General features: G+C 36.4%; 1 protein-coding gene across 19 annotated transcripts in view; it reads right to left on the bottom strand.

Moving 5' to 3' along the window:
- Dmd (dystrophin) overlaps window positions 1-23,900 on the bottom strand; it is a 2,168,746-nt gene that overhangs the window by 69,534 nt on the left and 2,075,312 nt on the right. For all 19 annotated transcript variants that reach the window (XM_074062730.1, XM_074062731.1, XM_074062740.1 and 16 more), the window contains 3 exons: window positions 21,837-22,038; window positions 19,451-19,536; window positions 16,599-16,756 (listed from right to left, as the gene is read on the bottom strand). In XM_074062730.1, the coding sequence (XP_073918831.1) occupies window positions 16,599-16,756; window positions 19,451-19,536; window positions 21,837-22,038 (446 nt within the window). The remainder of the gene's footprint in view (window positions 1-16,598; window positions 16,757-19,450; window positions 19,537-21,836; window positions 22,039-23,900) is intronic.

The following is a 23,900-nucleotide window of genomic DNA, read 5'->3' as shown; positions in this document are numbered from 1 at the left end:
ATCCCAGCTTGGCCACTCACTGCCTGTGTGACCTTGGGAAAAGAACTTTATCACTCTGTGTCTTAACTTTCCTCTGTTAAGAAATGGAAATATTAACAGTGCCTACTTCATATGGTTGTCTTAAGATTAGGTAAACTAACAAATGAAAGGAACTTGGAACAATGTCTGGCACTCAAGCAAGAGGCATGTTTGCTATGGCTATCGTCATGATTATCATCCATCTCATCAGAAACCCACAAGATCTCAGCCTTCACACAGTCCCTTAAACATTTTTACCAGCAATAGCAAGCCTGCCCCTGCCCCTTCATCTTTATTCCTTTTATTTCTTCCTCATATAACATTGCTCAGTTTTCCATTGTTCTTTACAAAACTGCTCTCCAAGTATGGTACCCCTGGTTCTTTGTACAGAATAATGGACTTTTTATTTGTTCTGGATTAAAGGCTCACATTGGGTTTTTCCTCAACTAAAATCTCTTAGTCAGTGTTTCCCAGTGAATCCAACAGATGAATTACCTAGCAAAATGTTGCATGAAAAGGTCAAACTAATTAAGGAAACATTGCACATTATATTTGCCTTTTAAAATTCTTAATGCATGTTAACATATTAAAAGATGAGAAGACTGTCAGTGAAGAAACACATTTCCCCAGTTATTATTGAATGATGCCAAGGGCTCTATCCTTTTTTATAACCTATAAGCACCAGAAGATATTAATGACCTGCTGGTCATTATGGGAAATGCCGTTCTTGGCTATTTCACATGGTATTTCAGTATCTTTAACAATTCTGACTTTTCTAGCAAATAAATTAGTAATTCTCCCCAATTTGGGGTTATTTTTACATTTAAAAACATGTGCTGTCTTCATATCAAAAAGTCATTGGTGAAAGTATCATACAGGCCTAGGCAAACATGAACCATACCATATATGGTACATCAGGTCAGCACAAACCCAGGATTCTGTCCTGGTTCCTGAACTATGACTCTTCCAGTAATATTATCAACTAGTCTCTGTTGCACATATTTCTATTGTGTAGACAAAGACACAATGAGAGACTATGTCAAAAGAATTGCAAGTGCTCAGCTACAATATGTCCTACAACAATCTCCTGCTCCAGTGGTCTAGAAAAAATGTTAGCAAAATAACCCTTTCTAGCCAGGACAGAAACCATTACAGAAGGACAGCAAATTGAAAAGCATTACTAATTCATGCCTATTTAAAATACGAGTTCATTGGTGCTTAATCAGAACTTATATATTTGTTCTGACTTAGGTTTAAAGGATAGATTGTTTAATGATGCATTGAAAGACATGCTGCAGGGTAAGAAATCATACTTAACACAAAGTGCAATAACAAAGTGTCTATTTATTTCAAAAGATAGGAAAAATATGACTATCAGTCAACAACTACAGGTATAAAAAATAAAAGAGGGGAACTGGGGATGTAGCTAAGTGGTAGAGCACTTGCCTAGCATACATATGGCCCTGGGTTCCTTCCCCAGCACTGCAAAAATAATACAAATTTTAAAAGAAGGGAAGAAAAACCATGTCTGTGGTGTACAATGAAAGATGTAGGAAGTATAGTGTGAGAAGTTATCTCATAACCCTCACAACTGTTTAAATCCTTCCTAGAAAATAGTGTTTAATTCTGGTGGCTACGACTCACCCAGGACGTAGAGGAGGGCTGACAGAAAGGCACAATGATAATTAAGAGGTTTGAAAGACCTGAGAACAGGTTAAGGTAATTGAGATTATTTAGCCATGACAAGAAAGGAAAGGGGAGAGAGAAAGAGTGGCTGAATGGGGCAATTTAATAACAGTTTTCAGTTATGTGAATGGCTCTTGCATAGGGATCTGTGGCCAGCTGTTCATTTCCTCTACAGAGGACAGAACAAGAAGAAACAGGCTTAAGCAGCATGAAGAATTTAGGCTGTAACTCATTCAGAAGAATTTCTTGATGCTGAAAGTTGTTAAAGCATTAGTGTGAATTCTACCAAGGGATGCTGTAGAATGTTCTCCTCTTTCAAAATGCTACAGATTCTCTGATGCTTAAAGGTTGGAAATTCTCAAATTTCTTTCTAGCTCCTAAAATGCAAGATCCATCATTTTGGCTCTTTTAAAAATGCTCATCTATGCCACCTGACAGCACTGAAGACAAGATATGGGGATTCACATTCTTGTTCAGTTTTGATCTTTCATTTTTACGACAAACCATTCTGTATCCTACTGCTATACTCCCTCTCCTTTTGTCTAGCAATAAAGAAGGAAAGAATTAAAAACCAGGCAAGCTTCTATAAAGACCTAACAAAACTAGACCTGAAATTACACTTTGATCATTCTAGAAAAAACATATAGGGATATGGGGAACAGTGGCAAGTTGTCAAGGTGTAAAAAAACGAAACCCAAATATGATGGCATTTATTGGATTAAGATAATCCTTGTACGTGCCTTTCATTATTGACATGCACAAGGCCTCAGACATAATTCTTCTCTCCATATCAAGGATGACCTTGGCCTCACCACTCAGTGCCAGTTTCAAGCCATCTAAGCAAAATCTCTTCAAAATGTCATTTGGCCCCTAGTTTTGTTTTGCTTTTTATTTTTATTTTGTTTTGGCAATACTTCCTTTTTCCTCATCCGTGGCATGCACACACACAAAACCTACAGAGATACCACAATTACTTCTATTATGACAGCCACAGTTTGGAAGTATTTTGAGTTTTCTTTTCTGTTGGTCTTCACCGATCAGAACAATCCACAGCACAGAGGCTAGGGGAAGCAATCAGTGGTCATCACTGTTGCAGGGCTATCACAGATTGCAGCATGGCTTTATACAAATGACATCTTTACATAACTTCAGTAGTAAAAAGTTATAGAAATTCTGGTATCTGGAATTTCTAGCAAAGGGATTTAATTATCAATACAGTAAATATAAGGAACATTAAATGACAAGTGTGGAGTTAGGGGATTTGCTGAAGCACTGAAAGCAAGGAGGTCAACCTGAATACTCATTTTCCCCCTAAGCATAACAGTATCAATTCATAGCTACAGAAGAAATGCAATTGGAAGATTTCTTATTAAGCCCTGAATCCCAGCTACCAAAAACACGTATATCATATTTTTAAGGGAAGGCAATCAGCATCTCATGGTAAGGTTTGTGAAAACCATAGAAATACTTAACCAATTGAAATAATTCATATATAGAGAGGTGAACATTACATAAGATTGTACCCAGTTATTCTCACATAGTAATAGGAGCTGCCATCTTGGAAACAATACTTGACTATACCTCCCTAGTTTCCTTCAGAAATTGGAAGTTATTTAAAAGCAGAAACTATGCTTCTGGATGTTCTGTAAAAAGTTTGTTGAACTGAATTGTGGGAATTAAGGTGCAATGTGATCAAAATTTTTTAAAAAGGAAGGATTATAAGATTGGAATGAAGTTACAATGAAAACAAACAGAACCACCTTATCATCCCAAAGAGCAAAATATTAAACTTATAAAGATTGCTTAAGGAGTAGAAGACAAAATATGCACATTCTTAAACTACTCAAAGTTTACTTTTAAATAGTTTAACATAAATATCTCTCTGCTGGTTTCTCTGTGATGGTACTACATGCAAAAGGCTAAAAGACTATACCTAGACTTAGAAAGTATGCTTAGAATGATCTGGCTTAAAACCATAAGAATACACAAAATTCACATTTGAGGGCCTTGAAAGGAATCTCACAGATGGATAAACCATGTTCAGTGATTCTCAATCAGGGAAGATACTGTACCCCAGATGACATATAACAATGTTTGGAGACATACTTGGTTATCACAACTTGGGGGTGGAAGGAGCTGCTACTGGCATGCCAGGATCCTTCTAAACATCCCACAATGTCCAAGGCCAGGCTCCCACAACAAAGAATAAGTATCCCTGCCAGTGTCAGTAGAACCAAGGTTGAGAAACCCTGCCCAAATGTTAACATCTTATATAATTATGGCTTACTTGTCAGAACTAAGAAGCCAATATTGTTTATCACTAGTAACTAAACAGCAGACTTCTCTGGGAGCCCCACAGGGCACCTATCCAGCTCTATAATACAGATAGGTATTGTAGAGCTATTCTCTACAATACAGAAACTGGGAAACTGTGATTGGCCTGTTTGACTGTCGGCTTGAAGAGAATGCCACACTGGTTTACAAATTGTGCACACAGACTAATGCATTAAAAAACCCAAACTAGAAGTCACAAGAAAACAAGCTAAAATTGTAGAACTTGATTTGACATCAAGTTACTTCTCAAATAAATAGGCAACTCTATGCAATGTATTTCAAGTTAAACAGGAGCAGAAATTTATTTACTTAATTATGGCAAATAATTATCCCAAGCAAGGTAAGGGAGATGACCTAGAATAAGATGTGTGTGTTTGTGCACACATATACACTTGCATATGTGAGTGTAGGTTTTAATTTTATTTAGTAGGGTTCCTACCCATTTAGACAAAAAAAATAAATAAATATACAAATACTGAATACATACAGATGCATGAATAGAATTTCTAAACATTCTTATTGACAGAAAAGGATAAATTTATGGAAAACACTATGGGCAAACTCAATATTAAAAAAGCCAATCTCTCCTCCTGGTCATTTTCATTTGCTATTTGCACTAGTAAGATGTTCCTTCATAAATTCAAATAATCATTTTGACATCACTGCCACTTTGAACAAGTAATGGCATGAATACCTGACAACTCAACTTTTCTGGTCCTGATTCAAAAAAGCCCTAGTATTTGAAAAGATTTGCTGAGTTTAAATTGATTAAAACTGTTTTGTGGATTATAGTTTGTACACAAAGATTTAAAATTACAAAGAGAATGGCTAGTCAGGGTCAAACAATATAGGACAAGCAGTTCCTGACTGTTCCCTGAGCTGTTATTACAATTTCTTTAACAACCTCTACATCTACCAAGGGCATCAGTGGAATATTTTACATAAGAGAGAAGTCTACACTGCAGCGAACATAAAAGGCAGAACAAGAACAAGCTGTAAAGAATATTAATGAGTCCTCTTCCAAACAATCCCAATTTTTATGAAAATCAAATGAGTGATTAAAAAAAAAACCTCTATAAAACTACACAAAACCTGCATGTAACAAAACAGAAGGAAGGTGACATTTTCATCCTTCAGGATACTTGTTTTACCTTTGAGTTGCTGAGGGAACTAGCATAGGGACACAGGGGATCATTTATATGAGGTTCCACACAATGTTTTTTCACATCTTGCGCTGAGTGAATGCTACGTCTGTTCAGAGAGAACAGTCTGCCTCATGTGAAAGGCCACACTCTCTGAACAAAACTATTTCCTGCATCTTATAGCTCTGTTACAAGAGTTATTAGTCAGAAGATCAGGTGAGACTTTGCTGATAATGGCCAAGCTTTGAAATAAGTACTGTAATCCATTTTTCTTTCTGCCTTCATAACAGTTAGCATATAATCAAAGAAACTTGGGGATAAGTACCTCTTAAGATAATCTGTTTTAACTTCATGTTACAGATGAGAAAATGCCCAGAGAGGTTAAGAAAACAGCTCAATGTTATCTATTATTTTCGTACTAGAAATGGTTATTCCCTATGGGAACATGCACTCTGATCTCTAAAATCTTTTGAATCCTTTGATTTCTTAGTTTGTTTGAGACTCAATCTCTGATACCTAAGGAAGGCCTACTTAAGACAATGCCCAAGTACTAAACCTTAAACTGAATTCTATGTTGGTCTATTGACATCCGTGTAGAAAGTAATGTGGGGATACAAATGAATATCCTAAAACACAGTGATAAACGTATATTCATATCTCCTCTGATCACTTCCTTTCTCCCTTCTTTTCTGGCATTGCAATGTCTTTCACGCCATTAGACACTATAGCATATTTGAGCTACCCAGTCTGACAGGTACAGGTACATATTGAATCGCTAAAGGAAAAAAAAGAAACAAAAACCCATGAATTTCTCAGTAATCATTAACATAGTTTATATGTTTTGACTATATCAACTTATTCTTCCCACAAGAGCTGGTTAATATGGAAATGTATTTATTAGACATATACTTATATTCCTGTGGGGGGAAAAGGCCTGTCAATTCCACGCAATGAAAATAAGCTCTACGCAAGGTACAATGCCATTTCAAAAATAGTAACCAAAGGTGGTTCAGACAGGAGAAGTATCATTCTTTGTATATTGAAAACCACTTTGGATATTCACAGTGATACTTGAGAAAAGATGGGGGAGAGCTGGGAGCTCTTTTTCACAGAAGAAAACCTGCTAATATATTCAGAAAGAATGGTAGAATCAGAAAATCACTATTATGTCACCATCAATATAGTAACTGAATTAGATAAGGATCATCAATGGATGTTATTACCAGGGTCTCAAAATACCAGAAAAATTACTTTGTAATGACAAAGGGGAAAGGGTACTTGCAAACTGGAAATTATCTCCCAGATACTACTATAATGTAGTTATCATTACCAATAAGGGAAAAATGTTACTTTTTGCCCCCCAATGTCATGCAGTGGGAGGTACTCAGCATCATCTCTATGGTCCTCTTGCCAAAAAATGTTAAACCTAAATCTAATCATGAGGAAACAGTCTGAAAAATTCAGAATATAAGACATTCTTCAAGAAAACTGGGCTGGACTCTTCAAAAATGTCAATCTTATGAAAGACAAACAGAAAAATATAAATAACAAAAAATGCTAGGAGACTATCCAAGAGTAAATGAAAGTACAGAGACACGAAAAGCAAACGCAATACAAAACCCTTGATTGGATCCTGGAAGAAAACAGCCATCTATAACAAACATTCTAGACCAGTGGGGAGTTTTCAGTGTGGACTATGTGTTAAATGTATTGTTAAACTGGTGTGTGATGACAGCATCACAGTTATGTATTCAGTGATAAACATGGAAAAAGGAAGATGGTAAATACTGAACTCATATTTTCTTGTTCCCATTGTTTGACAGGTTAAGTTTTAAAAGAAAGATGTACATCAAAGTGTTTAGGGGCTTATGTTGTGATGTCCCTTTCCTTTTAAATAATAAAGGGTAAAATATGTTTGTGCATGTATGTATACACATACATGGAGATATCTGGGAGGGCAGAAAATGCATATAGGGCAAAAAGCTAATCACAGATTATACACAGGTCTATGAGATATATGGGTGTTTCTTGCACTAGTATTTCAATTCTTCTTTATGGTTGAAAGGTTTACAAATAAAATGCTAATTGGGAATCATTGTTTCTCCTAAGTCACTCCTTCATGGGGAAAGCAAGGCAGGATGATGAGTGAGAGTGAAAGGGGCAGAGGAAATGGCATTAATGATAATGGTATAACATGTGAAAAGCTCCTCAAGATTAGTTTTCTCAAAAAACACAAACCAATCACAAAACTTCCTCTGTGTTCTCTCCATGGTTCCTAAAGCATCCCTCATACACTCTGTCTACATGTGCTTTTCTGAGATCCTAATGTGAATCTCCAGCCATGGAAACAAGTCTAAGAGTTCCCACATCTAGAAGCAGGGATTGAGAGGCCAAGAACTGTCCAAAAAGTAAAAGGCTTCCCATAACTGCTGTCTTAAGTTCAGAAGAGTGGGTTGGAGGCCAGCAGTCAGTGTTCTAAATATTAATCAGGACTCTGAATCAGCCATTAAAGATAAAATCAGCCCAAACAATAACACATGGTGATTATCCACTCTTCATTTACATGTTCAAGGACAACTGTCCTGACCTCAGGCTCTCCACTCTACCTGACTAATAAGCCAATTGACATTCTGGCCCTAGAGAACAGAAACACAAAATTTATGCAAATCTCTAAGTATATTCAATGTTATTAATTTAGGCTACAGAGTTCTTAACAGAAAAGTTTTACATATACATAGTAAAGTACGTATGTGTTGACAGATACCATGGAATTAAGTGTGGAACAGGACACCTGGTTATGCAAAAGTGTAAGATAGAAAACTGCTGCTTCCTACAATTGTTTAAAATACAGTTAGGAAAAGGCAAAAAATATAGGAACAAAATACAGAGCTGTGGTTTCCACAGATTGGGAATGATCATGATGATAATAAAGCACAAAGAAATCTTAAGGGTTATGGCAATGTTCTGTGCCTTGATTGTAGCAGTGCTGACATGACTACATGCATTTGTCTAGATTCATAGAGCTAAACAGCAAACAGGATAAATTTTACCATGTGTAAATAAAATGTCCAAATGTCTTTAATTAAATTTCTTTTAAAAAAGAATCAAGACAAAGAAAATTTTAATATTTTATCAAATACAAACAAAACAAAATATCCTCCCCTAGCTGTTAAACAGAAAAATCAAAGATTGCTAAGGGCCTTGCATAAACAGGTAAGATTATCCCAGGAGGAAGTTTTGCACTTCTTTTTTTCTTAAATAATCTTTGTAGAAAGAACTCGCTATTTAAAAAAGTCCCTCATGCCTATAGTCCTAGCTACTTGGAAGGCTGAGATAGGGAGGGTCACAGTTTGAGGCCATCCTGGTCGAATAGTTTATCTCCAAAATAACCAGAGCAAAATGGGCTGGAGGCATGGCTCAAGCAGTAGAGAGCCTGTTTCGCGACACAAAGCTCTGAGTTCAAATCCCAGTTCCACCAAAAAGGAAAAACAAATCCAGTGATAAACATAAAAAAGAAGATGGTAAATGCTGACATCATATTTCCTTGTTTTTAATGATTTTAAAAGGTAAGTTTCATTGTGAACTAGCATTAATGGTAAGCTAATAAATGGGAGTCCAGAATATTTATCCAACTATAAGTATGCTTATTAAAAAAGGTTTTGTTTTGTTTGGTAGCACCTCTACTTCAACTTTTTTAGGAAAGAAAGAAAGGGGGGTCAGAAGGAAAGTGTGTAGGTAGATGGATTTGTTCATGACTCAAGTGTTATCTTATGTTTTTGGGTTTTTTTGTGTGTGTGTGTGGTACTGGGGTTGAGCCTCCTACATGCTAGGCAAGTTCTATAACATACAGCTATACCTGAAGCCCAGTGAAGTGGTACTTTACAAGGTTAAAGAGTGGAAACAGCCACATGCTTTTCCTCAGCAGTCAGTATATGAATGAAACATGTTTTAAACACAACACAAATTATCTCCAAAGTACTGGTGATAAAAATATCTATCACTCCACATTGAGAAGTTAGCTGAGTAAATCACAACAAAATAAAAAGATAATCATGAATCTAAAACTCCACTAGCTTATAATTTAAAAAAAGAAAAACAGCAGCAATTAAAAACAAATAGTCAACTCAAGACAATGAATGAGCATAACAATTCCAATAAAGGGTCTTTCCTGAAAATTGCATGATTTTAACTAACTGCCCATTAGGACGTTGGAGATATCTCTCAGTTTTCCATAGCTGCCAGCTTTCTTTCTGGAAGGCAATTCTGATTATTAGGTCTCTCCGGACATCTTGCTAACAAGTAATTCTTGCTAACTACTTGGTTTCTAGCAAGTATTCATCAGTCCAGAAGGGGTTTAAAAAGGAGGTCTATAGAACCTAAAGGAAACTTAAGTATGATTTTAGGAGTTAAGAATTGAACATATAAAATGTGATCAAATGCCCTAGGACATGCAATCCAACCAGTTAAAAAGCTTCCTGGTTTGTCATCTTAACATATGTGGAGAAATATAATCTCAAGAACCTCAAATCCACAGATGTTCGTTTATAGGTAAATGGAATTGTTAATCGTGGCAGAATATTCTCATGCTACAATACACTTTAGATAATCATAGCTAACACTAAATGCATACCCAAGGATAAGTGCTTTGCCTCTGTTGGCTTATTTAATCTTCATACCACCACCAAGAATTCAGGGGCTAGGAAGGTTACGAAATGTGCCTGAATTCACATATCTAGCAAATAGCAGAGCTGGGAGTTGGACCCAGACATTCAGTCTTCAGGGCCTATGTGCTTAACCACTGTGCCACTTACTACTCCAGAAATTCTGGATGATTTATTTACATATGAGATACACATATAAATACTTGTTCTGAACAGCTGAAGTTGTAATTTATCTTCATTTCCCTATCATTCTATATTATAGCAACTGTGCATAGATGATACTCATTTTTGTCATGTGAACAGAAAAATTCAGAAGACAGATGAAAAAGCAACATATTCATTTTGAATGCATGAATATAACAGGAGGCAGAAAACAGATGTAGAATAAACAGATTTTGACACTCTAGCTCTTGTAGGTGAAGCATATTGAATATAAAGTTGGTATACTTGATTCTATCAAAACAATAAAGTCCTTAATATGTTTACAGAAGAAAATACTACAAAGACTCTCATGGTGGAAGCAGGGAGTACTTCTCTGGGCATTGCCAAATACTATTTACAGATACATGACTCTTTTCAAGAGTTACTTAAAAGTACAGTTTTTCCACCTAAAAGTATTAGTTGGTTTTATCCAACTAATAGACTAGACACCTGCAAATGGGACTAGAATATTTTTATTAACAGATATTAATTGTACAAAGGGGGATTCCTTGTGATATTTCCATACATGCATGAAATATACTTTGATCAAATTCATCCTATTACTCCTTATCACACCTTTTTTACAATGGGATTAGAGGATTTTAAATAAAAGGGTAAGTGTGTGTGTGCACTCATATGTTTTGGGGAAGTCATGTTCATTTATATCATCATATTATACCTAAAATTCATACATCAACAAATTAACACTTTATTAGTTCAATTTAGTACCTGAACTGATTAAAGCAATAACTTGGTATAATTGTATAATTTATAATATATTTATTCTGTCTCCCTGGGCCTCATCATTTTCTCATCTGAAATAGGAGAGATGTGGACAATTCCAAAGGGTTTATGTGACTCTGCAAGTGCACTCTTGGTTTTACTACAATCAGAAAGATCAACCTAGTCTCTCAAAGGCACTGTTTCCATGGACTATGAAAAAGGAACAACCTGATAGTGCATTAATTAATTGAAGCTGTATTTCTAAACAAAACTAAGTTTAAAACTTTACTTCTACCACTACCAAAGTGAGTCAATTTCCCAGTGAATGTACTGATGGCAGTATGCTACTATTGTAGAAATACATCGTTACCTCATTTAGTATCAACACAGATACCACTGTCAAAGCCATAAATTTATCTTGAATATTCCTTTTTAATATCCATAAATAGGACTTTATTTCCTGGCTTAAGTGATAATTCCTTGAAGGAACTATACTGATTTTTAAATGAACAAAAATTTTTATTTAGGTCTGGTGGGTAATTTCCTTTTCTTTTTTTAAAATGGTTAGAGGGAGGGATACAGGCTGAGGGATCATTAAGAAAGTGGGGTGAAGGGGGGAAGGCAATGAGGAAGAATGATGAGAGAGGGTGAATCTAATTAAAATACACTATAAGCACATATGTAAATGTCACAATGAAACCTACCCTGTACAACTAATATATACTAATAAAATGTTTAAAAATATCATCTAGAGAGCGTGGCTCATAAAGACATACCTCTCTTCTTGCCACTAGTAGGTAGGCTGTTGTCTGAATCAGAAGATTCAGAACCTTTTTAACTGTACCAACTTGGTAAAAAGTTAAGTTTTCCAGCTGGTAACAAGAAACGAAGGGAATAAAAGGCCTAGCATCTGAAGTCAACTTCTGAGATACAAGGAATGCATCCGTAGGAGAAGTATGTGCCTTACTGCCTTTTCTTCAGGGAGGTAGAAATAACTACCTTTGAGTCAGACTAGTCCCATGCCCAAGGTCTTATACTTCAAACAGAAGGCAGAGGGCATTTTCACTGTTATCTTTCCCAAAGCAAACATTGTATGTTCATGCCTGTTGCACAATGAAAGGCAAGGTAACTGACAGAGCATCTGGCTGAGGAACAGGGCCAGGATGTACATTCATAATGGAGCCATTCAATCTCATTGCAAATTGCTACAGGTTGAGAGGTTCCCACAAATGTAAGTACTGTAGGTCCCATCTAGCTCCATTCTACTACAAACATCTGATCTAGTACTTCAAACTTATTCCTCTTTCTGTCAACTCTTGTTGTCTCTACAGTCCCCATTTTGCTATGTCACCTCTTATTCTACCCAGGACCCAGGAAAAGTGTCTACTGTTTCACTTTGGGAGGCTGGGAAGTAGAAGTATCAGAAACTACACATTTGGTGTGGTATTTACACACAATGGAATTTTACTCAGCCATGAAGAAGAATGAAATCTTATCATTCACAAGTAAATAGATGGAACTGCAGAACATCATCTTAAGCGAAGTTAGCCAGGCTGAGAAAACCAAAAATCATATGTTCTCCCTCATATGCAGACTTTAGATCTAAAACAAATGCAGTAATATTATTAGACTTGGGTCACATGCTAAGGGGAGGACACATACAGTAGAAATAGGGAAAGGTAGGAAACCCAAAACTTGAAAGTGTTTGATGTCCCCACTGCAGAGGAGCTAATACAGTAACCTTAAAATGACAGAGATCAATATGGGAAGGTGACCCAGAAGTAGTGAAGAAGTCTGGTAGAGATGAATCAATTTGGGTTGTAATACACTTGTGCATGGAAGCAATGCTAGGAATCTCTCTGTATAGCTATCCTTATCTCAACTAGCAAAAACGCTATGTCTTTCTCATTATTACCTATGTATATTCTTCAACCAAATTGGAGAAAAGGGCAGAACAGGTTCTGCCTGGAAGTGAGGTGGGGTGGGAGGAAGAGGGTGGAGGTGGGGGAGAGAGGGGGAGAAATGGCCCAAACAATGTATGCACATATAAATAAATGAATGAAGAAAAAAAAAGAAATTACACATTTGGGGATGAGGAAGACGATGTGGACTATGAGTCAAACTCTTCCACCAGCTGAGGGACTTTAAAGGGCACAGATAAGTTGTCCAAACAACAATTCCTCCAAAGCCTGCCTAATTCTTTCTCCTCAAAGGATTGCTAAGGATGAAATGAAAGCATTCATGCGAACAAAGGCAAAAAGTTTTGTAAGTAACAATAGCAGTGATATTATTTATTATCATGCTAAACAAATGATAGGAGCTATTCCATAGTAGTGAAAGCAAGATTTCAAATTAGTGGTTGTGGAACCAGATGAGGAAAGTTATGAGGGCTAAATAGAGAAATTATGACTCATTTAGTAGGCAATGGAAAGAAACCTGGAGATTTTTAAAGATGGTGTCAAATGCTACATGTTTTTCTCTAAAAGCAATAGGAGGACACCAAGACCAAAGAAGGGCTGGAGTGTAGTGTGGAGACTTCCTATGAAAATTGTGCAATGATGTATACATGTGATAAGCAGGCCTGGAATCAGTATGAGAGTGGCAATGGAAAGGAAGCAAACAACAGATGTTTCTTCAACTTGTTAAAAAAAAAAAAAGGTAGCACTTGACTAATTTTTTCTAATTATAAACCTTCAAAGAAGAAAGTTTAGAAAATATAAACTAGAAGAGGCAAAGCACAAAGCCACCTGTTATTGGCCAATTTCTCCCCAATCTCACAAAAGACATTTCCAAGAGCTTGGAGGCATTCAATAAATATGTGAGATGGATTGAGTTCAAATGCTGACACTGAGATGAGCATGTCACTATTACAGAGAGGAGACTTGGAGTTAGGGAAGGAGGAGGCATCCAGCAAAAGGATGTGATAGGCAGAGTTGAAACAGACTGGTTTCCTCATAAGGGGGCAACACCAGAGAAAGCAGTTTCTGACAATCAGCAAGGACCTGAGGGGTCAGTACAGTAAGGTGACAAAAGTCACAAAGGCTTCCCTCATTCAGCCTTACATACAACCCAGTTTTCTCTTCAGCAGAGACCATCACTGAATAGAGGGCTATCAACTGTTTTGTGTTTTGACTTTTACTCTCAACCCAGGACACAATACACATACACAAGTGTACATATACAGACATATGAACATGTGTTAGTGTGTTTCACAATGAGAACTCAAAAAGTAACTGGAACTTGGCAAAAGAAAAAACAAAGATAGGGGAAAAACTCACATCACTGTAAGTTACTATATAACTGGACTTAAAAACCAAAATGAATCTATGTTATGTGTGGCCATCAATATTTATTATATGAAAGTTGCTGTGCTTACATTCTAGAGTAGAAATATTAATATAAAAACATATAAAAACCCTACATAGTGATAATCTAGTCAAACTTTGGAAGTGTTGGGTGTGAGGTGAACATGCATTTATTTTTCACATTTATTTTCCATCTATAGAAAATTTGCCATTGTTTTGGCAAAATAATCCAAACAGTATATACCGATCTACATAAGTAAGATTATTTTGTGTCCATTTAGTCAATTGGTCCAATTAATTCTTAAGTAAATAAACTACTAAATATTCATAGAGTTCTGACTAGAAACTTGCCTATAGTTTCATTCTAGTCTTTGGTAAAAGTGTTAAAAGAAAAAATTCAGGTCTCACCAAGTTACCGCTAACAGCTAATCCCATTTTGTAAGTCTTAAGTCATTGTTAATGGAATTAGAATTGATTGAGAAACCTTATTCAAGAAAATAGCTGGTTGAATATTAAGGGAGCATGGTGATAGAGAAAGAGTAAGAAACAGGGTTTAAATTGATTAAAGCACGATACATACAGTCCTGAAGTACCAGGGCAACCCCTCCCCCCTTGGACTATCAATATATACTTAAAACATGAGGACAGGAGAGTAAAATAGGTCTTTTCTACCTAAAATAGGATAGGTACCAATGGGAGGGAGGAAGGCATAAGGAAAGGGTAAAGGAGGGAGAATATGGTGTATATATTTTGTATTCATATGAGAAAATAGAAGAATGAAACCTGTTGAAATTGTTCTAAGAAGGGGGACTGGGAAAACAGGGAGAAAGATGGAGGTGGTAAATCAAACTAAGATATATTGTAAGTAAATATCACAATGTATCCCTCTGTACAACTATTATATGCTAATAAAATTTTTGTAAAAAGAAAAACAGCTAATACTCAGTATCTAAAATAAAACCAGGACACTGTGAATAATGTGGTCTTCCAAATATCTTACTCCTTTAGTATTGCTGGCATTACAATTAGAAACAATTTTTGAAAAAAAGTTATCTGGTAATATGTATCAAAAGCCTCAAAAATATCTATATTCTTTGGACTGGTCATCATATTCCTGGAAATTTTATCCTAAGGAATAAACTTCAAAGAAAAGAGCTAAATGCACAAAGATGTTCATTATAGCATTAACTACCATACCAAAAATACAAACAACTTAAATGTCTATCAGTGGAAGTGCTCAGGCATTGAGAAGAGGGCATGGAAAAGGGAGGACAAAGAAAAAGCGATGGGGCAAGAGAAAAGAGAATGGACAAGAACAATGTTAGGGTTTGAATATGAAATGCCTACCCTCCCATGCTCATGTGTTAACCCCTTAGTCCCTAGCTAGTGGCACTATTTGGGGAGGTTCTGGAAACTTTAGGAGATGGGGCCTACCTGAAGGAAATAGGTTGGAGGGAGAGTTCTTGAGGCTCTAACTTGCACTGGTTCCTGCCTATACCCCTCTTTGCATCCTGCCTGACATGAAGAAGCTCTTCCACTACATGTTCCCGCCACCATGACGTTTGCCCAAGCAACCATGTACTTGAACCCTCTGAAACTGTGCTAAAATACATCCTTCTTCTCTTCAGTTGTTCTCAGAGGTATTTGACACAGTGAAAAGTAACACAAGTAGTAATATGTTGAACTAGGGAAAGACATTAGAAAAGAATACTAACCTCAGATCTTATTACAGACTGTGGGGTGAGATAGTCTATGGGTGTGGCTCAGTGGTACAGAACTTGCCTAGCTTTCCTAGGGCCCTGGGTTCTACCTCCAGCACTGTCCTATGGGAAGTTACCATAAAGGTCTTAGAATAGTAGGGAAACAAAGCTACAAAGATGTTCTTTTTTAAAAGCAGTAACTATGTTAGCTATTTACTAATAGCCACTGAAAAGGAGGCTTATAATGACAGAATTTGGGGGCAAACTAAGACTTTAAGAGACTTACCTACAAAGGTCATTTTCTTAGTTACTAAGGATTTCTATGGCTATAGACTTATTTTCTCCCTTGCTGAACCACTGCAGGCTCCTTTCCCTCCCAGTACCTTAGTAACAACAGGGTCCCTGTTATAAATTAATTCTTTTCCTTTCTCAGCACTATCTTTGCTCCCAAATCCCACAGTCCCAAAACCACTTCCTACAGAGATCTTAAATACCTTAAATCTTGAACCTACTGCCTGAAAAAGAGCTAATGTGAAAAAATGAAGTTGAGTAAGTTTTTTTTTTTAATTAACTTGAAAAATACAAAAGAACAAGTATGTTCTTAAAAAGGTGAATAAGGCCAGGTGTGGTAGTTCATGGCTGTAATCTCAGCAGATGAGAAGTTAAAGCAGGAGGATCATAATTTTGAGGCCTGCTTTGGCTACATAGTAAGTTCCAGACCAGCTTAGGTTACATGGTAAAGTGGTAGAACATTTGCCTAACATAAGCAAAGGCCTAGGTTCGATTCTGAACAACATACATACACACACACACAAATGAACAACTTACAAATTGGAAGCAGCTCCTGACACTTGGCTCAATGTTACTGCCTCCAAAAGATGCAACTTCACCCAACTGTCTTGGGATTTGGATAGAATCATGCAGAAGGAGGCCCAGCCTACGCTGGTCACAAAATCCTGTTGAACTTGCCACTTGCTTGAAAAGATCTACAAGAGGAAGAAGAGAACTTCAATAAACCAAACACAGCACCATGTGGACACAAGCAAAAACTAGTATCTAACTCAATTCCAGTACCAATTCTTAGGAGTAGCCAATGTTCCCCCAGAGGACTTAATTTTTCATTTATGATAATCTGAATATATTTTCAAGCTTCATCTTTTATTAGCATACATTACTGGACATACTTTTTATTGACTAAGTTAATCATCACTATGTATATGTGGAGTGTGACAACTTTAAAAAATAATAGCCCTGAAGTACATGTAAGTTTACATACAATCTTAACACCTGAATTGTTCCGGACACAGAACACAATCTTTTGGATATTATTATATAATATAAACACTCTCATAAAAATTTCAGTTTTAAGAGCCATATAACTGGCCATCCCCTATAAGCATCAGAGATTTTAAAAATGTAACAAATGCAACTTCTTTATGGAGTCCAAAGATCAACAAGCTTCTAGCCTATCATGTATGTTTTCACACAGGATACCGTACCTATTTGTAATTAGCTCATAGCATGTTTATTTATTTGTTTGAGACAGGGTCTCACTGTTGCCCTTGCCCAGGCTGGCCTCAAACTCATGATCCTCCTGCCTCAACCTTCCAAGTGTTGAAATTGCAGATGTGTGCCACCACACCGAGCTTAAATTATACCTCATACTCACTTAGAAATTGCCAATAAAAAATAAATCCAAGAAAGTTTTTTGTACCCACAGCCCATATTAAACTTTAATAAATCAAATAAAATTGTGACCCCATACATGCCTTTTTACCATCTCATTCACATACTTTTTTTACATGCTTATAAACTATTTTCAAATATCTTACTAAGAAGTTAGAAGTTAGTATTTTTGTTTTACCAACCTCAAAATGTTTCCTATTAGTAATTACTTAAAACAGAACAAAGCTCCTTTGATGATTCAATTTAGTATTTACAATGTGCTAGTACTATGTCATTGATAAGGTTAGATTAGAAACTAACTTAACAGATGGGTGCAGTATCTCAGCTACTTGGGAAGCTGAGGCAGAAGGATCACTTGAACTTGGGAGTTTGAGTTCAGCCTTGGCAACATAAGACCCTTAACTCTTAAAAAAAATCTAACTTCTAATAAGTAACTATAATATTTAAGGAGAGAAACTAACAACCTGCTGATTTATACAAAATAATTTTAATGGGTTAACAATAGCTGTTCAGTTGGCTATTGTGTTGGTGGTGGTGATGGGTTTTTTTTGAGGGCGGGGAAAGGGTCTTCGGATGAGAAAATTCAAGTCAAAATTATATACAAGTGAGAGCTAAGATGGTTTGTGTATTGTTTGGTTTATTTCTAGAGGAAAAATGAGTGCTAGGATATCCAGTGGCCTTAAAGGAAATCAATCCCTTTTGTCTCCTGCTTGTCCTTACGTTCAGCACATTTCCTCATCTTTGTGTGGCTAGGCCTTAGGGGACAAGGGAGAAGACAAGATATGCTGGATTTATTTAAAGAGGAAAAACCAGTACAGAACTTTACAATGGAAATGGATGGTCACTTGGTAGCCCAAACCATCAGTCCTCTAGCATTGGCTTTTCCTTTAGATTTACACTTTCTAAGCAGAATAATCCAATGGCTGACCAAAAGAAACTCTGTAGAGTGGTATTTGCCATTTAAGAAATAGCAAACTATCTATCTCTCGAATAATGAAATGTTAGTCACAGAATGGGATGTGTTGGTACAACTTGAAGCAAGATGATTATAAAATAAACAATGTTTCCTGAACATGAATGCCAGCTAGTATTCTTTAAATAAGAATCCAAAGATGAGGCAAATGCAGGGATTAAACCTTCACATTTATTTTTCTGACTTATACAAAGGGGTTAGGAAATCAGACTTTATCCCCTCGGAACATGTGTCTTATTCAGACACAGTCAATGTAACGTTAAATAATACTTGGACTGGAGAAGCTAATCCTCATTCTCTATTTAAATACGTGCAATTTAATGTTTGACAGGAACAGTACCAGCCAAATTTTATGTCACTCGAAAAGCAGTTCTACATCATTCTGAGCGAGGTCAGCCAGGCTCAGAAGACCAAAAATCGTATGTTCTCCCTCATATGCGGACTTTAGATCTAGGGCAAATGCAGCAATGTTGTTGGACTCGGATCACAAGAAAAGGGGAGAGCACGTACAGGAGATATAGAAATAGGCAGAAAACCCAAAACACGAAAGCGTTTGATGTCCCCACTCCAGAGGAACTAATACAGAAACCTTAAAACGACAGGTTATTATGAACAGGGGATCAGGAACCAATGTAAAGATCAGTTAGAGTTGAATAAACATGGGTCGTAACACATGGGTACATGAGAGCAATAGTAGGAATCTTTCTGTATAGCTATGCTTAACTCAACTAGCAAAAACTCTTTGTCTTTCTTATATGCTTATGTCTTTTCTTCAACAAAATCAGTCACAAGGGCAGAACGGGACCTGCCTGAAACTGAGGAGGGGAGGGGGGGAAGGGTGGGGGAGGGGGGCAGGGTAGAGAAATGACCCAAACAATGTATGCACATAATAAAAAAAAGAAAAGAAAAGAAAAGCAGTTCTACATCTTACATGAGAAACCTGCTATGTCATTTCCCATCTACAACTAGGGTAATTAGCCAACATCAATAGAAGAATACAGAGTTAATATACATGACTTACATCTGTATTTGTCTTCCAAATGTGCTTTACACAGAGAAATGATGCCGGTTTTGAAAGACAGGACACGGATCCTCCCTGTTCGTCCCCTATTATGAATAATCAAACCAGAAAATAATTATTGACATTCTACTAGAGCCTAAAAACTTCTAGTTAAGAAAAAAGCCTGGATATGGGAACTCTATTGACCACTGTTTTGTTAAATTGTTAAGAACTTTTATGAGTTCATTTATCTATATGGTTCATGACCTAGAAAGGAACGGAAATTTGATCAGTTAGATTAATGAATATTGACCAAGTTTCTAATTCTCAAAAGCCCTTACTTGAATTGTTAGGCAGTACATAAAATAGGAAAAAATATCCTTCTAGTCATATGTGGTGAACCACCACATATGTTAAGTGGGTAAGTAGAAGAATTATCACTGTAAACTAAGCTACTTTGGTTACTAATGCAAATTACTTATTTTTTTGGCAGTACTGGGATTTGAACTCAGGGGTTGTTAGGCAAGTGCTTTACCACTTGGGCCACACCCCAGCCCCCTATTTTGGTTACTAAGGCCAAAAAATTATCAGAAACTAACTGCTCTGCTCTCTTCTATACTCTCAGATTTTCATCAAATTGCCCATGTTAAGAAGACTAATCACTTCAGACTACAAAATATAACATATGAACATTAATATCCAAAAAACCCATGACACACTCTATTAGAGAGCATTCAAATACATGCTCCATAAGGGAAATTTATAGGTAACCTACTGCTATATCAATGTTTTAATGTATCTATGCTTTCATTTTAGATATAGAAAGCTAAAATCAAACATGCCATATAATAAATTTTTTTATTTTATTTGTTTATTTTTTTGGCAGTACTGGGTTTTGAACTCAGGGCCTCATGTTTGCTAGGCAGGCACTCTACCTCTCCATCAGCCCTTTTTTGTGATGGACTTTTTTCAAGATAGGGTCTCTTGAACTATTTGCCTGAGCTGGTTTTGAACTGTAATTCAGATTTCTGCCTCCTGAGTAGCTAGGATTACAGAAATGAGACACAGGCACCTGGCAACAAATTTTTTAAAAATTTATTTTTTCAATGTAGAAAAATGGAAAATAAGAATGAAATACTTTTCATTTTATAGAAAATATCTTTCAATAATTTTGAAATAATTTTCCAATATTATGGAAAGCAACTAATCTTAGATATTAGTATTTTGGGTGACCAATAATATTCAATTTTCAACTAGTACAATTATTAAATCCCTCATTTAAAGAGAAATTCTCGATTCTAATGTATTAACAAACTTCCTATCATTGGAAGATTTTATCTTTTTCCCCCTCTTAAGAAAAGTTAATGAAGTTAACAAGTTAACAGAAACTTTATAGAGCAACTCAGGTCTTCAAGAAGTTAAAATTATCCTCAAATAATTTTTTCAGACAGATAGAATGGAAGTCATACATTCAGAATCCATTCACATACCATCTGAAAAGAAAATGGCGCCAAAATATATATGAGGGAAGACCTGAGTACAAACCTTATCAAAACAAATTTAAATGTAATCAACAACTAAAATCCAACACATTCAAGGACTTGGTATATAATTATCATGAATTTAATAGCCAGGTGGTCCTGAAATTTAAAAAGCAATACCTTATGAAAATAACAAAGAAAACAGTATAAATTTTAATGGATGAGGTGGTAGAAATCTACAACAAAGCGAAAGTGAAAGCACTTGCTATGCAATTCTTTTCAGTAAAACCTTCCCAGATTTCAAATGGGAATATGTTCTCTTTGATGTGTGAAATGAGGCATGTAGTAATTTTGAGGTCTAAAAAGAATTCGGTGAAAATCAAGACCAATTCCTTCTGCTTCCTTTCTCAATTTTCTTCATTAAGCTCAAGACAAAAATTAGAATTGGAGCTATCTCCTGTGAGCAATCCAAACTACTCTGTGAGACAAGGCTACAAAAGGAGGTGCCAAAGTGAAACTTTGTGCAATAACAACAACAAATCTTCCTTGGTTTGAGGAGCTATGTTTGCTGCATTAAGGGCTGATTTTCATTTTGTTTGGCTCATCAATTGACAGGTATGCCATCCTCTCCTGCAGGGAGAGGGACCAATCTAAAGTGGATGGAGGAATTCCAAAATATACAGGTGAAAGAAGAAAAGAACCATGGCTACATGTTGACTCAGTCAAAATTTGAAAAATGACTGTCAGTTTTATTTGTTTTCTAATTTGAGATCAAAATAAGTTTCAAATCACATGAATGCAGAAATGATTTATCATCTAAACAGGTCCACAGCTTCTGAGGCTCTATTGTAATGCTAATTACAGCATCACAATTTTGCAAACTAGGTCCCCCATGACATGGCAGGAAAAAAACCTGTCATACATACGTATCATAAACATTCAGCAGCCAGTTGAGACACATATCCACGCAGAGAGGGACATTGACCAAATTGTTGTGCTCTTGCTCCAAGCGATCATAAATGGTGGTCAAACAATTAATGATCTGCAGGATATCCATGGGCTGGTCATTTTGCTTGAGATTGTGCTGGTCCAAGGCATCACATGCAGCTGACAGGCTCAAGAGATCCACTGCAAAAACACATAAAATCACAAATGACTCAAAGCATAAAATCCCCCCTTTACTATCCTTCCTTTTCCTTTGAGAATCCTGGTGAAGTTGCCTCTTTTCCTTTAGGAAACACCAAACCCAAACTCCAACCTCTTTTAAACGTAGATTTGACAAGTATTCAGGACCTAAAGTTGTTCTCAAATCTCACTGGCACTGGGTAAAAATGTGGGCAAAGAGATAGTTCTGTTCCCTGGAGTACTGGTGAATATTTGAGAGTTAAGGAAACTTCTATCTGTTCTCTGTGAACACAGTGATTTCTACCCGAATAAGAGAAAAGCGTATAGTAGAGATGTTGAAAGCAATTCTGACAACACTTTCTTGTATTAGTATTAGAGAAGGTCAGTTAGATTAATCTGTATGGTTAGGGTTGTGTAAACTCGATTTCTGGCTGTGCATTTATAGTCATTAAGTGTTTCTCTCCTTGAAATAACAGAGACCTAAGCATCTCTCAGCTGCCTTAACATTGGGTGAAAAAATAATCAACCTCACTAAAATTTTCTATAGGCAAACAGAAGTAACTATGTAATCTATCCAGCTTTTCGGCCTTAGGCTCATTTATTTCTCCTTTTACCTTCAAACTGTATTTTTACAATGTACTTTTCAAGCTAAGAACCTTCTAAAGCTGGGGGAGACGTGAATCCCCGTGATCTGAGATGGTATTTAATCATATGGTGAAAGATAAAAATTTAACAAAAGTAAAACTTCACCCATGTTCAACATCAGCAAATCATGAGCTTTATTCCCAAGTGTCATGAAAACATGCTTTTCTCTAAAGCCAATTTATTAGCCAAATTGGAAATGCAACAGCATTGCTTTTATACCACCTTAAACAACTAAGCTCTAGTTGGAATTCTCAGTCCTTTCAGACAAAGAATCAATAATAATTAAGTACCTCTCTCTTACCCATCTAGGGGGAAGGAGGACTACAATTTTAATTGCAACTTCAGATAAACACAGGTCACTCCATTCAGTAAACAGTTTTCCTAATAATAAAGAAATGCAAATTTGAAGCCATAATGAAGTTTACTAGCTACCTATGGCTAGTTCTAATTAAATACTAAGAAAAAAACAAATGTAGTGGTTAACACCTATGTAGATTAATACCTATGTAGTACGCACTTTTCTCTTTTGCAAAGGAAAATAGAAAACTATGTAGTTTCCATGGAATCATAAAGGTATCCTGGTGGTGGAAGGAATAAAGCTGTGTGTTGCCATGGACCAGTTTCCCTAAAAATGTCCTGGACTAGCACCCCTCCTGTGGAAGGAAAGGCTCCTATTTATTTATTTACTCATTTATTTGTTTATTAGTTTATGCAGTGCTGGGGATGGAACCCAGGGTCTCACACAAGATAGGCAACTGCTGTGCTGCTGAGCTATACTCCCAGTTTCTTTTGTTTTAAAATGTAGTCATATGTTGCTTAATAATGGGGACACATTCTGAGAAAAGTGCCATTATGCAATTTCATCATCGTGTGAATATCAGAGTGTACTCACACAAATTAAGATGGCTATGCCATCACTAGATGGTATAACCTTAAGGGACCAGTGTCATCGACCCAAACATCATTATATTTCAGTGAATGACTTGTACTCTGAAGAAATGGTTTATTTCCATGAAAGCTAAGACTGTTTTAAGTGGCAGATTGGGAGACTAAACTGAGAAGGAATTGGGGGGAGGGGGCGGGGGAAGAGAATGAAGAATTTAAAAAAATAACAATGCAAGTAGGCAGGAGGCTATAAGGAGAGAAAAGCTGAATGAGGACTGCATGGAAGACTGGACAGAGGTGCAGGAACAAAACTGAAACTTTCAATCTCTCTTCTG

The sequence above is a fragment of the Castor canadensis genome, chromosome X, assembly GCF_047511655.1.
Source record: "Castor canadensis chromosome X, mCasCan1.hap1v2, whole genome shotgun sequence".
Lineage (NCBI taxonomy): Eukaryota > Metazoa > Chordata > Mammalia > Rodentia > Castoridae > Castor > Castor canadensis.
This window is presented reverse-complemented; position numbering and strand designations above follow the sequence as displayed.